The sequence below is a fragment of the Myxine glutinosa genome, chromosome 4 (genome assembly GCF_964187855.1).
Source record: "Myxine glutinosa chromosome 4, kmMyxGlut1.1, whole genome shotgun sequence".
NCBI classification, from domain to species: Eukaryota; Metazoa; Chordata; class Myxini; order Myxiniformes; family Myxinidae; genus Myxine; species Myxine glutinosa.
Window position 1 is genome coordinate 163,722,913 of NC_136264.1, and position 16,676 is coordinate 163,739,588.

Below are 16,676 nucleotides of genomic sequence, written 5' to 3' on the forward strand. Positions count from 1 at the left end.
AACAGTGAACGTTCATATCTGGAGGGCGCCTTTGGATTTCCCATTCCTCCGTGAGTTTGCCCAACACGGTTTTGGACCATGTGACTCTTTATGCCGCTTCGGCCGACTACGCATGCGAGCTGTTTTGGCAGTGTGACCGGGCCCGTCATCTGAACAGGGTTCGGGTTTCGATTTGATCTCGCTCTGACACTCGCTGGAGGGGATCACCTTTGAGGTATAGAGACATTGGGGAGTGTTCTTTTTCACTCACTTGGAGCACAAGTTATCTTATCTTACCCGAGCTGATGGTACCATCATAAGATGTGTTGATTGTATTGTTGATTGCTGTCATTGTTGTATCGTTATTCCTGTGTGATTTTTAATACATTTTTATTTGTTGATAACCATTGGTGTGGTTTCAATATTGATTATTTTTTTTATTTTTTTGTATACTGAATCGAGGCTCGTGAAAGAGCTAACATTTATTTCACAAACAAATCAACCAGACAAACAAAATATATAAAAAGAGGGAGCGGAAGACAAGATGGGGAGAGAAGGGGAAGCACACAAACACAACATTTGAGAGCAGGGAGAAGTGTGGGCAGGAGAGGGCTTGGGGGAAGGAGGCATGGGAAGGGGGGGGCAGGGGGGGGGGGGGGAGAGGTATAAAACACAAGGAGACCAAGGACTTCCAAGACAGAAGTTGGTATTTCAAAAAAAAGTGTACGATTTTGGGTGAAATTAGCGGGGGTAGAAAAGATCAAGGTTTTGGATGGGGGAAGATAAGAGATGGTGGTGAACAGCTATTTTAAAGACCTGGAGGGTGGAGTGGGATTGAAGAGAGTGAGGGAGTTTGTTCCAGAGGCGGGAGAAAAGAGGAATGAAGGAGTGAAGGTGAGCAGAGAGTCTTGATTTTGGCAGTTTAACCATAAGAGGGTTGCAGGCAGATCTTGTGCGACCTGTAGGAATATTTGGGGGACAGAGCCCAGAGAGAGCTGGGGGTGCAAGGCCAGAAAGGAGTCGGTAGAAGACGGAAAGACCACCAACCTGCCTGCGGTGAGTGAGTGAAAGGCCCTTGGAGTTAGCTTCACCGCGGGAGATTCCAATGATTCTGAACGCTTTGGTTTCAACAGCGTGAAGACGAGCTCGGTGCGAGGCAGGAGCACCAGACCAGAGGGGAGAGCAGTATTCCATAGAGCTGCGGATGAAAGCCTTGTAAGTGGTGAGGAGCTCAGGTGTACCAAGGAAGGACTTCGCACGATGGAGGATGCCAAGTCGGCGACTGGCTTTGGAGGCCAGATTTGAAATGTGGTTTTCCCAGGAAAGATCATGGCAGATAGTGAGACCCAAAAGCTTGAGTGACAGAACTTCTTGGAGAGGATTATTCAGAAAGTGGAAGGGAGGGTTGTCCAGTCGGTCTTTTCGGAGAGGCATCGTAAGAGTGTGAGATTTGTCGGGATTGAATGACATGTTCCACTTGTTTGCCCAGTCTGTGATTTTGTCCAGGTCTGCAGAGAGTGAGGAGGCTGCAGACTGCCGATCTGAGGGATGAGGAATGGAGCGACAGAGAGTAGAGTCATCAGCAAAGAGATAGAGAGGATTTTCAAGAGAGTCAGAGAGATCATTGATGAAGACCAGAAAAAGCACAGGGCCCAGAACACTGCCTTGGGGAACTCCAGCCTGAACAGGAAGAGGAGATGAGAGAAACCCATTCAGGGCCACACGTTGACTACGACTAGAGAGGAAGTCCGCCAGCCATGCATGGAGATTTCCATGGATACCAAAGGAGGAGAGTTTGGTGAGCAGAGCGGGGTGCCAAACCGTATCGAAGGCACGTGAAATGTCAAGGGAGACAGCTCTAATTTCCTGTTTGGCGTTGAGGACCTCCATCCATTGTTGAAAAAGCAGAAGCAGCATGTCCAGAGTAGAGTGACCAGGTCGGAAACCAAATTGATGGTCAGAGATCAAGCCATTGGAGAAGAGGAAGGATTTCATATCTGAAGCAATGATGGATTCCATGACTTTGCTGATAATTGGGAGAAGGCTGATTGGTCTGTAGTTGCTAGGATCTGTTTTTGCACCTTTTTTGTGCAAAGCGGTGATGTTGGCCGATTTCCAAGCAGATGGCAGATGACCTTGAGCAAAAGAGAGGGTGAAGAGAACAGAGAGAGGGAGTGAAGGAGCGGAAGTACATTATTTTAGGACCCGTGGGCTGATGCCGTCAGGACCAGTTGCAGAATCAGAGTCGAGGGTTGACAGAAACTTTTCCACCTTGTCAGGAGGAAAGGACACAGAGTCCAGGTGCAGCTGGGTACGACTGGGTACGGTGGGTACAGAGAGGGATGGGTTTGGGACACAAGATTTAGAGGCAAACACAGAGTTGAGGCATTCAGCTTTTTCACGTGCGGAGTCAGCCGTGTAGCCGTTTGAGGTAAGGAAGGGGATGGAGGGGGAACAAACACCAGAAACAGATTTGACCAGACGCCACCAGGATTTGGAAGAGGGAGACAGATAAGAGAGTTCAGTCTTGAGAACGGAGAGATATTGTTTCCTGGCTCTCCTGAGGGTGGACACACACTTGTTTCGGGCTTTGTGAAAGGAAATGAGATTTCCTTCCGTTGGATTTGCTTTCCAGGAGACGAAAGCAAGTTGTTTCTGGGCAACAGCCTCACCACAAGATTCCGTGTACCATGGACGGGAGGAAGGGTATGACAACTGAAGACGAGATGGGATAAATCTGTGCATGAGAGAGAGCAATTAACTTTGGAAGAATTCCCAGGATGAGTTGATGTCAGAGGCAGTGGAGACGGGAGACCAGTCCAGATGATTGATGGCTGCTTGAAGACCGTGCCAGTTGGCCTGAGTGAAATGCCAGACTCGTCGACGCTGAGGAGGCTCTCTGAGAATGGTCAGAGAGATGTCCACTTTAACAAGCACATGATCAGATGAGCCGATTGGAGCAGAAGAAGAGCAGCAGACATTTTCAGGGAAGTTAGTCATAACCAAGTCCAGAAGAGAAGATGCTCCGTTGACTGAGATCCGGGTTGGGAAATTGACAGATTGTGTCAGTCCCAGTGAGTCTCAGAAGTCCTTTGCTGAAGAGCCATGGCTGGTGAGAGAGGTACCCACACCCAGCCAACTGGCATGGTGACAATTGAAATCACCACATATGAGGAAGAGAGAGTTGGGATGGGTAGATAGAAGTTGGTCCATATTATCAGACAGCGAGATGTAGATGGAGTCATCACTGTTTGGTGGACGGTACAACACACATATGAACAAAAGGTGGGAGCGAAGGGGAAGCCGGAGCCAAAGGTATTCCTGGGGGTGAGGTGGAGAGAGGGCAGTGGCGGGCGAGTGAGGAAGAGTTTTTTATAAAGATAGCAACCCCACCTCCAGGACGAGACTCAGGTCTATCATACCGGAGGAGGGAGTAACCTGGGAGAGATACCAAGGAATCAGAGACATCATGAAGGAGGAAAGTTTCTGTTAAGCAGATCACATCTGGTTTGTCAGAAGCAACCTGTATGGAGAGATCAGTCAAGTTTGAGCGAAGGCACCGGATGTTTGAGGTCCAAACCGTTAATGAAGAGGAAGGGGGAGCATCGGATACAGAACAGGGGGTGGGGTAGGGTAAGATGTGGAAGAGGAGGAAGAGGTAGGGAGAGCTGTTGAAGGTGTGTAAGAGATTTCAGAGATTTCAGAATAGCTTGGAGAAAGGGAAGAATGGGGCGGACAAAAGGTTTGATGGAGATTGGGTGAGGCACAGTGAGGTGTTATTTGAGGAGGGGAAGAGTGAGGCAGAAGGTTGGGGGAGATGAAGGTGAAAGTTGGAAGGGGGAAGAAGCAGGGAGGATGCTATGAGGAGGAGGGGTGAGAGGGGAGTCTAGGAGGGGAGGAGCGAGGAAGATTCTCGGAGGGGAGGTGTGTGGGGGGAGTTTAGGAGGGAGGGGAGGGAAGGGGCAAGGGGGGAGATTTGAAAGGGATGGGTGATGGGGAAGATTTGGAGGGGAGGGGCAAGGGGGTAGATTTTGATGGGGGGGGGGGGGTGATGGGGAAGTTTTGGAGGGGAGGGGTGATGGGGAAGTTTTGGAGGGAAGGGGTGATGGGGAAGATTTGGAGGGGAGGGGCAAGGGGGAATATTTGAAAGAGATGGGTGATGGGGAAGATTTGGAGGGGAAGGGTAAGGGGGTAGATTTGGAGGGGAGGGGTGATGGGGAAATTTTGGAGGGGAGGGGGGATGGGGAAGTTTTGGAGGGGAGGGGTGAGATTGGATTTTGAAAAGTGTACGATTAATGGGAAACGAACATTTTTTGCAAAATGAGTGAGACCTTCGAGTCAAAAATACGTTTGAGGACGCTGAAGGAGGGGTGGAGGGCTGGAGAGCTGGAGAGTTTCGGGAATGTAGAAAAGAGGAACTGTAAGAGATGGTATTTTTTTTTGGAATGAATAGATTTGGTGAGCAAGACGAAAGCATCCTTGTATAGGAGAAGAAGAAAAAGGTGTTATAATATATTGTTGCGGAAATGAGGATTGTGTTTTTTTGATTGTGTTGTATTGTATAGTAAATGGTTGTGAATTATTGTTTTAGTCTGAGCCCTCCTTGCTCCAGTGTGTATAAAGGTCAAAGGGCGTTCCGGTAGTTAATTCCATAAAGCATACATTGAAGGACACTATAATACCCTTGTTCAGTAGTTTATTTCCTTATTCTGTGTATTAGGTTATGGCTTTGTCTTCCATTAAAATGACACTCCATTGCATCAAGTGAAATAAGATAGATTCCCTTCATTCTTCATTCCCATTCCCAAAACCTCCATTTCCCCTTTCGTCATGGCCAAGCCTCGATTGCCAATATTACATCCCCTCCAAAACCACCATTGAACATGTGCTCGGGTCGGGGAAGAAAGGCGTGCCCGCCCGTCGTCATCAAGGGTGGAGCCAGAGGGTCGCGCGACCAACCAGGGCCGAGGTGAGCACACCAATGCAATGGGCGTGTCCTGAAGGCCGGCGGCTTGATCGCCGGAGGCGTTATAAAAGCGCGTGCGCAAGGTACTGCGTAAGAAGATCCAGATGAGCTTTGAAGAGAGAGAAGGTTCAAGGTCAATTACAAGCAGTTACGCCAGAGACGGCAGACGCGTCCTGAAGTGAGCCAGAGAAGCAGCGTTGACTCCACCAGGCAGCTTCAACCCGTTACCCCGCGGGAACCAGATAGCGGTGGCATCGGTGGTCGTCGAGGTCCAGCCGACGTCCCGTGCGGGATCAAGCCCGAACCATCTGCCCCAGCTGAACCTTCCCATTCCTCCTTCCAGCATTCATTCCTGCCATTCCATCCTTCTTGTGTACGTGAGTTTGTTCTGTTTGTTCTGTCCTGGGTTAATTAAGACTGCATAGGTAAGCTAGCGATTTTCACTGTGTCCTTCTGGTCCATCCCTCTGTCTATTTTATTTTATTATCTTTCCTTCTCCTTGGTTTCTTTGAGACTGTAAATAGTAAATAAATTAGATTCGTATTTCCAACCTTTTTGTCTGCTTCTTCTTCACATCCGTGTCGCCTTAGTCTTTTCCCTATTGAATATCTGTGGCGCGATCTGGCCAACGTTCGGGAATCAGGTTAGTTGGGGTAACTGTACGACCGCGGGGCCATCCGCTTGGCAAACACAACATCTTATCCGCGGGCCGTAACAATATTGACAGAATACAGTTCTTCAGGGGAGAGATTAAACATTTCTAACCACGTGATCGCGTGATCACGAACAACGTGAACGAAGAACGAACGAACAAATAAGAACAACAAATAAACGAATTAGAACTGCGAAGGAAATATTTTTTTGGGGGTTTTTTTTTTTTGAGTAGAGATATTAAACAAGGAAGTATGGGGTGAACGACTGGGACGAAACAGAGAACGAAAGTAATTGCAGCGCATTCGACGAACCGCTGAGAGAAAACAAAACCACAAGGTCGGAGACGGTAGCCTAAGCCTACTAGTACTAGTACTAGGCCTCAGAATACGCGACACAAATTAACCGACGATTGTGTATACATGTACGAAAAATTTACACCGAAAATTTTCCTCAAGACACGCTATAGGTACACACACCGAAAGATAGATACAGTCTTGACAAAAACACAATTGTGAAAAATTTTCTTAGCTTCGAAAGCTTGAGCGCATGGAACAGCTTCGAAAAACGTGACCTCCAATCTAGTGCATGCGCATTTTGACACGGAATAACACATTTTCTGCGTGGCTCCTCTCGGGGTTTCGGAGGTACACCGTGACCAGGGGGTCGGGGAGGAGCACGTAACAATGGGGACTTAGAGCCATGGGGTGAAAAGGTCACATACGAAAAAAAAAAAATGCAATTATGGGCACATTCCTGGATTAAACTTCGTCAATGGATAAACATTGGGGGGGACAAATGAAATATGTAACAGTTTTGGGGACTTGACCCTGGTTCACGCCCCCGAGGATGGTCACAGAGGTCAAAAATTAACTGAAAATTTGACATTGGGTCATTCCTAGTGGAACGTTTTGCCATTTTAAAACTTTGCTTAAGGTGCGAATCGATGAGGATTTGCGATGGTCCGCTATCAACTTCGCTCTTGTTATTCTTACCCATCTGCAGCATGTTAGTCGAGGCCGAAAAGATTGGCACCCTTGCACTTTTTTCAAATAATGCACCATTTCTTCCAGGAAATTGTTGAAATTAAAAAATCTTTGGGTATCCACAAATGTATTTCTTTGGTTTGCAATGGAACAAAACAAAAAAAAAGCTGAAAAAATTGCTAAATATTAGCTTATTCCTCACAGAAATCCTAAAATGGCCCGGACAATATTATTGGCACCTTTCAGAAGTTGTTATACATAGATTTCAAGCAGGTGTCGACGTACCCTTTACTTTGGAATTGCACTCACCTGTGGTGAGTTGCAGGTGTCTGCAATAAAAAAATAAATAGCACCGCAAAGCGGGCATAACCCCTCAGCCCATGCATGGTGGAAACCAATTTCAAGATGGCTGCCGTGGCGGCCATATTGAAAATCGCAGCGCACCCATGAACCTTCCTCGACTCAACCCCAACACACACTGCAAAAATGGATTTAATCGGACAAGCCGTTCTGCTCGAAATTGACGGAAACCAATTTCAAGATGGCTGCCGTGGCGGCCATATTGAAAATCGCAGCGCGCCCATTTTCGAAAGGAACCTTCCTCTACTCAACCCCGACACACACTGCAAAAATGGATTTAATCGGACAAGCCGTTCTGCTCGAAATTGACGGAAACCAAAAGTTGACGGATGCCCGTGACGACAATACCCCTTAGCCCAATTTGGGCTGAGGGGTGATCACTCATTCAACCAGTTTGAATAGAGAAAAGGAGTAATTCTGCTGTTTTGTGTCACTGTGTGTACCACAATGAGCATGGACAAAACAAAGAAAACCAGAGAATTGTCTGAGGAAGTCAGTCACAAGATTGTAGCCAAGCGTGGACAATCTCAAGGCTACAAGTCCATCTTCAGAGACCTTGATGTTCCTGTGTCCACCATATGCAATGTTATCAGGAATTTTAAGGCCCATGCACTGTAGCCAACCTCCCAGGACGTGGCCGCAAGAGAAACTTGATCGAAGATTGCAGTGAAGGATTGTTTGAATGGTGGAGAAAGCACCTCGATCAACTGCCAAACATATTCAAGCTGACCTTCAGACACAAGGTACAACAGATTCAACTCGCACCATCAGTCGCCAACTCAATGAAAGGGTGATCTACGGAGGACCCCACTGCTGAGAGAGAGACATAAGAAAGCCCGACTGGAGTTTCCCAAAACACACATGAACAAGCCAAAATCCTTCTGGGAGAATGTCCTGTGGACAGGTGAGACCAAATTAGAGCTTTTTGGTAGAGCACATCATCTCTATGTTTACAGAAAACAAAATGAAGCCTTCAAAGAATAGAACACCTTCCCTACAGTCAAACACAGAGAAGGTTCAGTGATATTTTGGGGTTGCTGTGCTGCCTCTGGCACTGGGTGCCTTGAATGTGTGCACGGCATCCTGAAATCAGGAGATTACCAAGGCATTTTGGAGCGCAATGTTCAACCTAGTGTCAGAAACCTGGGTCTCTGAAGGTCATGGGTCTTGCAGCAGGACAATGACCCCAAACACACTTCAAAAAGCACCCAGGAATGGTTCAAGACAAAACGCTGGACTGTTCTGATGTGGCCAATGAGTCCAGGTCTAAATCCCATTGAACATCTGGGGGGAGATCTGAAAATAGCCGTTGGGAGAAGGCACTCTTTAAATTGGGAGAAGGCACCCTTCAAATCTGGGAGACTGGAGCAGTTTGCACAAGAAGAGTGGGCCAAACTGCCAGTAGAGAGGTGCAGGAAGCTCATTCATGGCTATAGGAAGTGCTTGACTGCAGTTATTTTGTTCAAAGGCCGTGCTACCAAATATTAAGTCTCGGGTGTCAATAATTTTATCAACACCATTTTTTTATTTTCTGATTTAAAAGGATATATTAAGTTCTGAATCACAAACAAAGGTTCTGTAATATTAACAGTGAAATAAAGAATTGTGGAGACCAAATACTTTTGTCAATTTCAACTTATTTTAAGAGGAAATTACGAGTTATTTGAAAAAAGTGCAAGGATGCCAATATTTTTGGCCACGACTGTACATCTATTTATGTTAAACTGCATCTGCCAATCTCTTGCCCAATCTATGAAAGTGTTGACTTTCCTGGATCTGATGACCCCCATCCACTCTCTGCTACGATACACCTATTCCAAGCTTAGTGTCACGTGCAAATTTAGAAAAGCGACTTAACCCCATTGTACAATGTTTGATGTGCACAGTGGGGAGAGGGAGGTTGTGGGGGGCAGGAGAGTTGGAGGAGGGTGGGCGGGCAGTTGTGGAGGGGAGGTTGTGGAGGGGAGGTTGTGGAGGGAAGGAGAGTTGTGTGGGGAGGAGGGGGGTTGTGGGAGGGGGGGATGGTGCGGGGGGTGTGTGGGGTTGGGGGGTGGTTTGGAGGGGTTGAGGAGGTTTAGGGGTGTTTTGAAGGGGTTGAGGGGTTTAGGTGGTTTGGTGGGGTTCAGGGGTGGTTTTGGAGAGGTTTAGGGGTGGTTTGGAGGGATTAATGGGGGTTGGGGGGTTTAGGGGGGGTTTGGGGATGGGGGGTTGAGGGTGTTTTAGGGGTGGTTTGGAGGGGTTGAGGGGGTTTATGGGTGGTTTAGGGGGATTATGGAGTTTAGGGGTAGTTTGAAGGCGTTGGTGGGTTTGGAGAGGTTGGGGGGTTTCGGGGTGGTTTGAAGGGGTTGAGGGGTTTAGGGGTGGTTTGGAGGGGTTGAGGGGTTTACGGGTGGTTTCGAGGCATTGAGGGGGGTTATGGGGTTTAGGTGTTTAGGGGTGGTTTGGAGGGGTTGAGGAGGTTTGCAGGGGTTGAGGGGGTTTGGAGGGGTTGTGGGGTGCTTTGGAGGAGTTGAGGGATTTAGGGGTGGTTTGGAGGGATTAAGGGGCTTCGGTGGGTTTAAGGGGAGGGGGGTTTGAGGGTGGGGGGGGGGGGTTTAGGGGTGGTTTGGAGGGGTTGAGGGGGTTTGGAGGGGTTGAGGGGGTTTGGAGGGGTTGAGGGGATTTGGAGGGGTTGAGGGGTGGTTTGGAGGAGTTGTGAGGTGGTTTAGAGGGGTTGTGGGGTAGTTTGGAGGAGTTGAGGAGGGATGAGGGATTTAGGGGTCGTTTTGAGGGACTATGGGGGGTTGGGTGTTTAGGGGGGGGTTTCTGGATGGGGGGCGTTGAGGGGGGTTCAGGGGTGGTTTGGAGAGGTTGAGGGGGTTTATGGGTGGTTTGGAGGCATTGAGGAGGGTTATGGGGTTTAGGGGTGGTTTGAAGGGGTTGAGGGGTTTGGAGAGGTTGGGGGGTTTAGGGGTAGTTTGAAGGGGTTTAGGGGTGGATTGGAGGGGCTTAGGGGTGGTTTGGGAGGGGTTTAGGGATGGTTTGGATGGGTTGGGGGGGGGTTTGGAGGGGTTGGGGGGTGGTTTGGAGGGGTTGTTGGGTGGTTTGGAGGGGTTGATGGGTGGTTTGGAGGGGTTGATGGGTGGTTTGGAGGGGTTGATGGGTGGTTTGGAGGGGTTGAGGGGGGTTTGAGGAATTAAGGGGGTTGGGGGTTTAGGGGGGGTTTGAGCATGGGGGGGGGGAGTTGAGGGGTGGTTTGGAGGGGTTGAGGGGGTCTATGGGTGGTTTGGAGGCATTGAGGGGTCTATGGGGTTTAGGGGTGGTTTGAAGGGGTAGAGGGGGGTTGAGGGGTTTGGAGAGGATGGGGGGTTTAGGGGTGGTTTGAAGGGGTTTATGTGTGGTTTGGAGGGGTTGAGGGGTTTAGGGGTGGTTTGGGGGGGTTATGGGGTGGTTTGGATGGGTTGGGGGAGGGGTTGACGAGGTTTGGAGGAGTTGAGGGGTGCTTTGGAGGGGTTGTGGAGTGGTTTGGAGGGGTTGTGGAGTGGTTAGGAGGGGTTGCGGGGTGGTTTGGAGGGGTTGCGGGGTGGTTTGGAGGGGTTGCGGGGTGGTTTGGAGGGGTTGCGGGGTGGTTTGGAGGGGTTGAGGAGTGGTTTGGAGGGTTTGAGGGTTGTTTAGAGGGGTTGAGGGGTGGTTTAGAGGGGTGGTTTAGAGGGGTGGTTTAGAGGGGTGGTTTAGAGGGGTGGTTTAGAGGGGTGGTTTAGAGGGGTGGTTTAGAGGGGTGGTTTAGAGGGGTGGTTTAGAGGGGTTTAGGGGTGGATTGGAGGGGTTGAAGGGTGGATTGGAGGGGTTGAAGGGTGGATTGGAGGGGTTGTTTGGAGGGTTTGAGGGGTGGTTTGAAGGGGTTGGAGAGGTTTGGGGGTTTAGGGGTGGTTTGGGGGGGGGTTAGGGGTGGTTTGGATTGGATGAGGGGGTTTGGAGGGCTTGTGGGGTGGTTTGGAGGGGTTGTGGGGTGGTTTGGAGGAGTTGAGGGGGGTTGAGGGATTTAGGGGTGTTTTGGAGGGGTTGGGGGGTTTAGGGGTGGTTTGAAGGGGTTGAGGGATTTAAGGGTGGTTTGGAGGGATTAAGGGAGGTTGGGGGGTTTGAGGATGTGGGGGTTGAGGAGGGTTTAGGGGTGGGTTGGAGGGGGTTTATGGGTGGTTTGGAGGCATTGAGGGGGGTTATGGGGTTTAGGGGTGGTTTGAAGGGGTTGAGGGGTTTGGAGAGGTTGGGGGGTTTAGAGGTGGTTTGAAGGGGTTTAGGGGTGGTTTGGAGGGGTTGAGGAGTGGTTTGGGGGGGGGGGGGTTAGGGGTGGTTTGGAGGGGTTGAGGAGGTTTGCAGGGGTTGAGGGGGTTTGGAGGGGTTGTGGGGTGGTTTGGAGGGGTTGTGGGGTGGTTTGGAGGGGTTGTGGGGTGGTTGGAGGAGTTGAGGAGGGTTAAGAGATTTAGGGGTGGTTTGGAGGGATTAAGGGGCTTCGGTTGGTTTAAGGGGAGGTTTGAGGGTGGGGGGGGTTTAGGGGTGGTTTGGAGGGGTTGAGGGGTTTGGAGGGGTTGAGGATGTTTGGAGGGGTTGAGGTGTGGTTTGGAGGGGTTGAGGTGTGGTTTGGAGGGGTTGAAGGGTGGTTTGGAGGGGTTGAAGGGTGGTTTGGAGGGGTTGAAGGGTGGTTTGGAGGGGTTGAAGGGTGGTTTGGAGGGGTTGAAGGGTGGTTTGGAGGGGTTGAAGGGTGGTTTGGAGGGGTTGAAGGGTGGTTTGGAGGGGTTGAAGGGTGGTTTGGAGGGGTTGAAGGGTGGTTTGGAGGGGTTGAGGGGTGGTTTGGAGGAGTTGAGGGGTGGTTTGAAGGCGTTGAGGGGGGGTTGGGGGTTTGGAGAGGTTGGGGGGTTTAAGGCTGGTTTGAAGGGGTTGAGGGGTTTAGGGGTGCTTTGGAGAGCTTGAGGGATTTAGGGGTGGTTTGGAGGCATTGAGGGGGGTTATGGGTGGTTTGAAGGGGTTGAGGGGTTTGGAGAGGTTGGGAGGTTTAGGGGTGGTTTGGATGGGATGAGGGGGTTTGGAGGGGTTGAAGAGGTTTGGAGGGGTTGAAGAGGTTTGCAGGAGTTGTGGGGGTTTGGAGGGGTTGTGGGGTAGTTTGGAGGGGTTGTGGGGTGGCTTGGAGGGGTTGTGGGGTGGTTTGGAGGGGTTGTGGGGTGGTTTGGAGGGGTTGTGGGGTGGTTTGGAGGGGTTGTGGGGTGGTTTGGAGGAGTCGAGGAGGATTGAGGGATTTAGGGGTGGTTTGGAGGGATTAAGGGGTTGTTTTTTTTTTGGGTTTTTTTGTATACAAGATCGGGCTCGTGAAAGAGCTAACATTAATCACACAGAAAGACAAACAGACATAAAACAAATAACATCGGGAGCGGTAGACAAGATGGGGAGAGAGGGGGAAGGACACAAACACAACATTTGAGAGCAGGGACCGAGAGACATGGAGACATCGAGAGAACTGTGGGAGGGAGAGGGCTTTGGGGGGAGGCATGGGAGGGAGAGGGCTTTGGGGGGATGCATGGGAAGGGGGGGAGGCATGGGAAGGGGGGCGGAAGGCATGGGAAGGGGGGGGGGAAGGCATGGGAAGGGGGGGGGGGAAGGCATGGGAAGGGGAGGGGGTGGGAGAGGTATAAAACATATGGACACTGCCAGGACTTCCAGGAAAGAAGTTGGAATTTCAAACAAGGTGGATATGGGGTGAATTAGTGGGGGTAGAAAAGATCAAGGTTTTGGATGGGGGAAGATAAGAGATGGTGGTGAACAGCTGTTTTAAAGACCTGGAGGGAGGAGTGGGATTGAAGGGAGTGAGGGAGTTTGTTCCAGAGGCGGGAGAAAAGAGGAATGAAGGAGTGAAGGTGAGCAGAGAGTCTTGATTTTGGCAGTTTAACCATCAGAGGGTTGCTGGCAGATCTTGTGCGACCTGTAGGAATATTTGGGGGACAGAGCACAGAGAGAGCTGGGGGAGCAAGGGGTGTGGTTTGAAGGGGTTGAGGGGTTGAGGGGTTCGCACGGCGGACGCGTTCGGGGGGTTTGAGGATGGAGGAGGGGTTGAGGGGGGTTTAGGAGTAGATTGGAGGTGTTGAGGGGGTTTGGAGGGGTTGAGGATGTTTGGAGGGGTTGAGGGTGTTTGGAGGTGTTGAAGGGTGGTTTGGAGGGGTTGAGGGATTTAGGGGTGGTTTTGAGGGATTAAGGGGGGTTGGGGGTTTACGGAGGCTTTGAGCATGGGGGGGTTCAGGGGTGGTTTGGAGGGGTTGAGGGGGTTTATGGGTGGTTGGGAGGCATTGAGGAGGGTTATGGGGTTTAGGGGTGGTTTGAAGGGGTTGAGGGGTTTGGAGGGGTTGAGGGGTTTGGAGGGGGTTGAGAAGGAGGGGAGGCGGGAGGAAACACAAAACGAGATGTGAATGAGCCGAACCTCGGTGGCGCAGGGCGCTCGTCGTGTTCCCCGTGCCGGGTGCGTTGTACACGAGCACGGCGGACGCGTTCTTCTCGGCAGCCACCAGGATCTTATCCCGAACCGTGCAATTGCCCTTCCCCACAAGCGCCATCCAGGACGTACACCCGGGCGGGACGGCGAAGCGAGTCGCCGAAGGGTCGCAAGCCGAGCGGTCTCCGAGCGCGGCCAGTAACGCTCCGCCCGCGGCCGCTTTGGGCGAATCGTCCCCGTATCGGCCGCACTCGCTGCGCTCCGTGTGCAGGTGTCCGCTCTGGGGATCCGTGTACGTGATGTTCACGAAAGCGGTGTACCAAGACTCTTCCTTGTCGGCCTCGCTCCACGCCGCTAGGCCCAGAAGAAATGTGAGCAGCAGCCGAAGCGACATGCCGGGGCCGCCCGCCATGCCAGCCTGGCGTCCGCTTTGTTTGATCAGCTCACGCGGCGATGGTGGTGCCGCCGCTGCCTCGGCGCGAGACACGACGCACCACGGGGCATCGGCGGGACTCGAGGATGAGCGGAGCCTGGTCAAGTGTGCGCCTTGTTATGGACCGGCTATTCCAACAGACAGCCCGTCCTCTTCATCAGTTCATCTACTGTACTGTACCGGCTCCTCCCCTTCGTCTTTCCTACCGGCTCCTCCTCTTAATCTCCCGGCTCCTCCTCTTCATCTCCCGGCTCCTCCTCCTCATCTCCCGGCTCCTCATCTTCATCTCCCGGCTCCCCCTCTTTATCTACCGGCTCCTCCTCTTCATCTCCTGGCTCATCTTCATCTCCCGATCCTCCTCTTCATCTCCCGGCTCCTCCTCCTCCATCTCCCGGCTGCTCCTCTTCATCTCCCGGCTCCTCTTCATCTCCTGGCTCCTCCTCTTCATCTCGCAGCTGCTCCTCTTCATCTCCTGGCTGATCCTCTTCATCTACCGGCTCCTCCTCTTCATCTCCCGGCTCCTCCTCTTCATCTCCCGGCTCCTCCTCTTCATCTACTGGACTGTACCGGCATCTCCCCTACGTCTTCCCTACCGGCTCCTCCTCTTCATCCACCGGCTCCTCATCTTCATCTCCTGGCTCCTCCTCTTCGTCTCCCGGCTCCTCCTCTTCATCTCCTGGCTCCTCCTCTTCCTCTCCCGGCTCCTCCTCTTCAGCTACCGGCTCCTCCTCTTACCCTACCAACTCCTCCTCTTCAGCTACCGGCTCCTCCTCTTCATCTCCCGGCTCCTCCTCTTCATCCCCCGGCTCCTCCTCTTCATCTCCCGGCTGCTCTTCATCTCCCGGCTGCTCCTCTTCAGCTACCAACTCCTCCTCTTCATCTCCCGGCTCCTCCTCTTCATCTCCCGGCTGCTCCTCTTCAGCTACCGGCTCCTCCTCTTCATCTCCTGGCTCCTCCTCTTCATCTCCCGATCCTCCTCTTCATCTCCCGGCTCCTCCTCTTCATCTACCGGCTCCTCCTCTTCATCGACTGGGCTGTACCGACTCCTCCCCTTCGTCTTCCCGACCGACTCCTCCTCTTCATTTCCCGGCTCCTCCTCTTCATCTCCCGGCTCCTCCTCTTAAACTACCGGCTGCTCCTCTTAAACTACTGGCTGTTCCTCTTAAACTACCGGCTCCTCCTCTTAATCTACTGGCTGCTCCTCTTAATATACTGGCTCCTCCTCTTCAGCTACTGTACTGTACCGGCTCCTCCCCTTCGTCTCCACTACCGGATCTGCCGCTTCCCTTCGTCTTCCCGTCCGGCACTTTAGTTTCCCTAAGTGCTCCTCCTCTTCATCTCCCGGCTCCTCCTCTTAATCTACCGACTCCTCCTCTTAATCTACTGGCTCCTCCTCTTAAGCTACCAACTCCCCCTCTTAATCTACCGGCTCCTCCTCTTAATCTACCAACTCCTCCTCTTAATCTACCGGCTCCTCCTCTTCATCTACTGGGCTGTACCGACTCCTCCCCTTCGTCTTCCCGACCGACTCCTCCTCTTCATTTCCTGGCTCCTCCTCTTAATCTACCGGCTCCGCCTCTTAAGCTACCAACTCCCCCTCTTAATCTACCGGCTCCTCCTCTTCATCTCCCGGCTGCTCCCCTTCAGCTACCGGCTCCTCCTCTTCATCTCCTGGCTCCTCATCTTCATCTCCCGATCCTCCTCTTCATCTCCCGGCTCCTCCTCTTCAACTACCGGCTCCTCCTCTTCATCTCCCGGCTCCTCCTCTTCATCTACTGGGCTGTACCGACTCCTCCCCTTTGTCTTCCCGACCGACTCCTCCTCTTCATTTCCCGGCTCCTCCTCTTCATCTCCCGGCCGCTCCTCTTAAACTACCGGCTCCTCCTCTTAAACTACCGGCTCCTCCTCTTAATCTACCGGCTGCGCCTCTTAATATACTGGCTCCTCCTCTTCAGCTACTGTACTGTACCGGCTCCTCCCCTTAGTCTCCACTACCGGATCTGCCGCTTCCCTTCGTCTTCCCAACCGGCACTTTAGTTTCCCTAAGTGCTCCTCCTCTTCATCTCCCGACTCCTCCTCTTAATCTACCGGCTCCTCCTCTTAAGCTACCAACTCCCCCTCTTAATCTACCGGCTCCTCCTCTTAATCTACCAACTCCTCCTCTTAATCTCCCGACTCCTCCTCTTAATCTACCAACTCCTCCTCTTAATCTACCAGCTCCTCCTCTTAATCTACCAGCTCCTCCTCTTAATCTACCGGCTCCTCCTCTTAAGCTACCAACTCCTCCTCTTAATCTACCAACTCCTCCTCTTAATCTACCAACTCCTCCTCTTAATCTACCAACTCCTCCTCTTAATCTACCAACTTCTCCTCTTAATCTACCAACTCCTCCTCTTAATCTACCAACTCCTCCTCTTAAGCTATCAACTCCTCCTCTTAATCTACCAACCCCTCCTCTTAATATACCAACTCCTCCTTTTAATATACCAACTCCTCCTCTTAATATACCAACTCCTCCTTTTATTCTACCAGCTCCTCCTCTTAATATACCAACTCCTCCTTTTAAAGCTACCGGCTCCTCCTCTTAATCTACCAACCCCTCCTCTTAATATACCAACTCCTCCTCTTAATATACCAACTCCTCCTCTTAATATAACAACTCCTCCTTTTAATCTACCGGCTCCTCCTCTTAATCTACCGGCTTCTCCTGTTCAGCTACCAACTCCTCCTCTTAATTTACCAACTCCTCCTCTTAATATACCAACTCCTCCTTTTAAGCTACCAACTCCTCCTTTTAATCTACCGGCTCCTCCTCTTAATATACCAACCCCTCCTCTTAATATACCA

General features: G+C 51.4%; 1 protein-coding gene across 1 annotated transcript in view; it reads right to left on the bottom strand.

Moving 5' to 3' along the window:
• LOC137425473 (RING finger protein 150) overlaps positions 1-13,945 on the bottom strand; it is a gene marked incomplete in the record, with an annotated part of 68,647 nt that extends 54,702 nt beyond the window's left edge. The window contains 1 exon segment of the mRNA XM_078776708.1: positions 13,385-13,945. Within this exon segment, the coding sequence (XP_078632834.1) occupies positions 13,385-13,808 (424 nt within the window).
• Between the last annotated feature and the right edge of the window lie 2,731 nt (positions 13,946-16,676).